The sequence below is a fragment of the Panicum virgatum genome, chromosome 1N (genome assembly GCF_016808335.1).
Source record: "Panicum virgatum strain AP13 chromosome 1N, P.virgatum_v5, whole genome shotgun sequence".
In the NCBI taxonomy this organism is placed as follows: domain Eukaryota; kingdom Viridiplantae; phylum Streptophyta; class Magnoliopsida; order Poales; family Poaceae; genus Panicum; species Panicum virgatum.
This window is the reverse complement of record NC_053145.1, coordinates 64,917,952-64,921,118: the sequence shown is the minus strand read 5'-3', so window position 1 is coordinate 64,921,118 and position 3,167 is coordinate 64,917,952. Positions and strand designations below refer to the sequence as shown.

The 3,167-nt window shown below is 49.4% G+C and overlaps 1 protein-coding gene across 1 annotated transcript; it reads right to left on the bottom strand.

Annotated features, from left to right (window-relative positions):
* Window positions 1-1,146: 1,146 nt before the first annotated feature.
* On the bottom strand, window positions 1,147-1,488 carry LOC120653775. Its single transcript, XM_039931447.1, has one exon. The coding sequence runs from the start codon at window positions 1,486-1,488 to the stop codon at window positions 1,147-1,149; it is 342 nt and encodes a 113-aa protein (XP_039787381.1).
* Between the last annotated feature and the right edge of the window lie 1,679 nt (window positions 1,489-3,167).

The following is a 3,167-nucleotide window of genomic DNA, read 5'->3' as shown; positions in this document are numbered from 1 at the left end:
GGTGGGCCGGAAGCCACCCACCGGCTCCTGCCACCCGCGCTACGCGCGGTTCTCGTCATGGCAATTGTTGTGAGCTCTGCTAGTGCGGCTCGAGCTGTTTCCACGGCCCCGGAGCGCTCGCACGTAAGCAGATTCGATCCTGCCTGCAGCTCCTGGCATTTTCCCCAACGTCTTTGCCGCATCGGTCGGAACTGACAAGAACACCGCGTCCCCTCCTCGCGATCCTCACGCGTCCCAACTCAGTCCTCGTAGTTAAATAAAATAATTAATTATATAATTTATTTGTAATTTGCGAGACAAATCTTTTGAGCCTAATTAACTCATGATCGAATAATAATTACTAAATACAAACAAAGTGCTACAATACTTTACACCTTAAAATTTACGCAACTAAACAAGGCCCTAGTCTTTATCAGCTTTGATTTATCGGATGGAAGCACTTTTTTGTCACCAAGGTGCTTGTTTTTTTAAAAAATAAGGATCCTACCGTTTCTTAGTGAAAAAGGAACTTGCTTGGGAAGGCATTGCAGAGCAAGGCGGTTTGTGGAAGAGAAGGCAGCGCGATTCCGTTGAGGAAAGCGCAGAGAAACTTAACCCGCGCGGTGACAAGAACAGGGATTTAAGATGGTGGGCAAAATCGTCTCGAAAGTTCATGGCGGATCGAATGGTTGTAGTACTAGACTAGTATAAACTCACATCACATGCGCGCGATTGCACACACACACGCACACACATAAAGAACGTTGCTGTCGGAGGGGTCTCCCATGGGCGTCCTGTGAACATGCACGTCCGCACCACATCGGAGCTAAGCAATCCACGCACGCACCCAAGGAAAGGAAAGGGAAACGAAAACGAAAAAGAGACGCTTATCTCTTTGAAAAATATTAACAAAAATTATGGCAATCTCAATTCTAAATCGCAGACTAAGAACAGCACCTACTAGATATACATCAGCTACTCCAAGAACAGAGCACGGTACACATATCGAGGAATCTTCAGTTCATCATCCTCGCGATTACACACAGCTCTAGTGTTTGTTCCTCTTTATTGCTGTGTAGTGTCGATGCGTGCGCGCGAAATAGTGGCGCACGATCACCGCCGCTCGCCGGAGAAGCTACTAGTAGCGCACGCAGCAGGCGAGCCGCATCACATGTTCATGAGGCGCAGCCGGGAGGGGCGCGGCTGGAAGTCCCCGCTCCGCCGGCGCTGGCGCTGCCGGTCGCGGTCGGACGGGCAGCTGATCCTCTGCAGCAGCAGCGCGCGCACGGACCGCCCACCCATCGCCGCCCGGACCCTTGGACTTGGACCCGCCTCGCCGCCGATGGGCGCCGCCGACCCGCGCGGGCCGTTCCGGTGGCGGCTGCAGCGGAAGGACCCCGGATGGTTCGTCGGCGAGCAGAGGCACGTCAGCTTCTTGCTGTTGCCGGGAGCGGCGGCGGATCTCGGCGCTCTGGCACCGGCAGCTTCGGCGCGACCGTGCGAAACCATGTGGCTGCTTTGTGCTCGGCCTTGTCACGGCGTCAGGGAAACTTGTTAAGCGCGGGGGCAGAAGGGTAAAAAGGCAGGACCGGTTCAGTTAAATTTCGCGCGCAATTTCGTCTCCGTCCCTGTTCCCCGAGCAGGGCCGGTCGCGGAACGCCGTTGTGCGGATCGGTTTCGCTGCTCGTTAACTTACTGATGAAACTTAAGCGTGTCGTTGCGAGATCGGAACGACACTTTAATCTGAACTGGAGCATTAAACTATTAGAGCAAAAGGTTGCAGAGTATATATGTACTGGGCTGATGCGCGATCGAATCATCAGCGCGTAGTGGAACCGGAGCTGAAAGTTCTTGATATGATTCTTTCCATTTATTTTTCGTCACTGAATGCTTCTTTCTTTCTTTCCCGTAGCTGTTCTTTCCTGTCAGTAAGCACCGTCTCCTCTTTTTCCGAAAGCGATGTGATCTGATGATCATGTACCAAAACTGGAAAAAAAATTAAACAATTTGCGAGTTGCTCTTGCCTTCCTTCCTTCACCAATCATCAGTGGAGCGCATAATAAAGTGACTTGCTGGGATGCAAGCATGTGGGCTTGCCATCCATAGTTACGACGCCGACATCTTTTTTCTTGTTCTTCCGTTTGGGTGGCTTCCCGTGGGCGGCTGCATCGGCCGTGACTCAGAACGGCTTCCTTTCGTGTTGGAGTTGGGGGCGTCGTGCGCCTAACAACCTGCTAACCATTTGGTGTTTTGCGCCAGTGCACGCTCACCATTACGTGGAATCCCCTCATCTTCTGATCGTCCTGCTCCTGCTCCCACAGAATAAAATACCCGATGATTGCGTCGTCTCGTCGCCATCGTGCATCCCAGAGGCGACACACACATGCCATGTGAGGAATCATTGGACACACTCCACTGATTGTCTGATTCCACCACCACCACCACCATCATCATCTTGAAATGTTGATAGCTAGTAGTTAATTGGTGGCTTATGCTCACGCTCTTCTGCACCTGGCTCTATTGTTCATCCTGCTTAATTCGATATTCTCGACGTGTAATTCTCAGAAAGTATATTTCATTTTTCTGTCGATACGCAACTTGTTTATTAGGCGCCTTGACGAGTAGGTAGAGTGCAGAGCACAATTCCACGGGCTTGATTTGTTTAAATACTAGCGGTGGCGGAGTTAAGATTAAAATTTACTTATAGCGAAACTACTACTACATACTACTAGTAGGTAAACCATGATGGCGGCCGAGGTGTTCGTCAGCTGGCAGATATGGCGGCCGCCATGACTTGCCAAGCTGGTGGCTCCGACGCCACTGAATACTAGTAGATGTTAACTATAATCTCGAACTTCTGATGCTAATATTATTAACGTCAGAAGTCAGAACACACTTCCATGACAATGACATATGGTTTACCTGTACTATAATGTCTAGTTTGATGTAAGGGAGAGAAACTTATCAAATAGTAGCAAGTCAAAGTTCTCTTTGTAGCATGATAAGGATGACTGGATCATCAACCACCCGTCTCATCTGCTTGCTTGCTTGGTTTGACCTATCCATAACTAAAATTTACGCCTAAAGTTTAGTTCATTAGATGATCCAAAAAGATAGACTACAATATAGATTAAAGTCTAGTTCCAACCCAACTAAAATTTTGTCCAAACTTTTTTCCTCTCAACAGT

What these genes read in the sequence shown, in the direction of transcription:
- LOC120653775 (XM_039931447.1), bottom strand. Translation starts at nt 1,488, where the DNA reads ATGGTTTCGCACGGTCGCGCCGAAGCTGCCGGTGCCAGAGCGCCGAGA.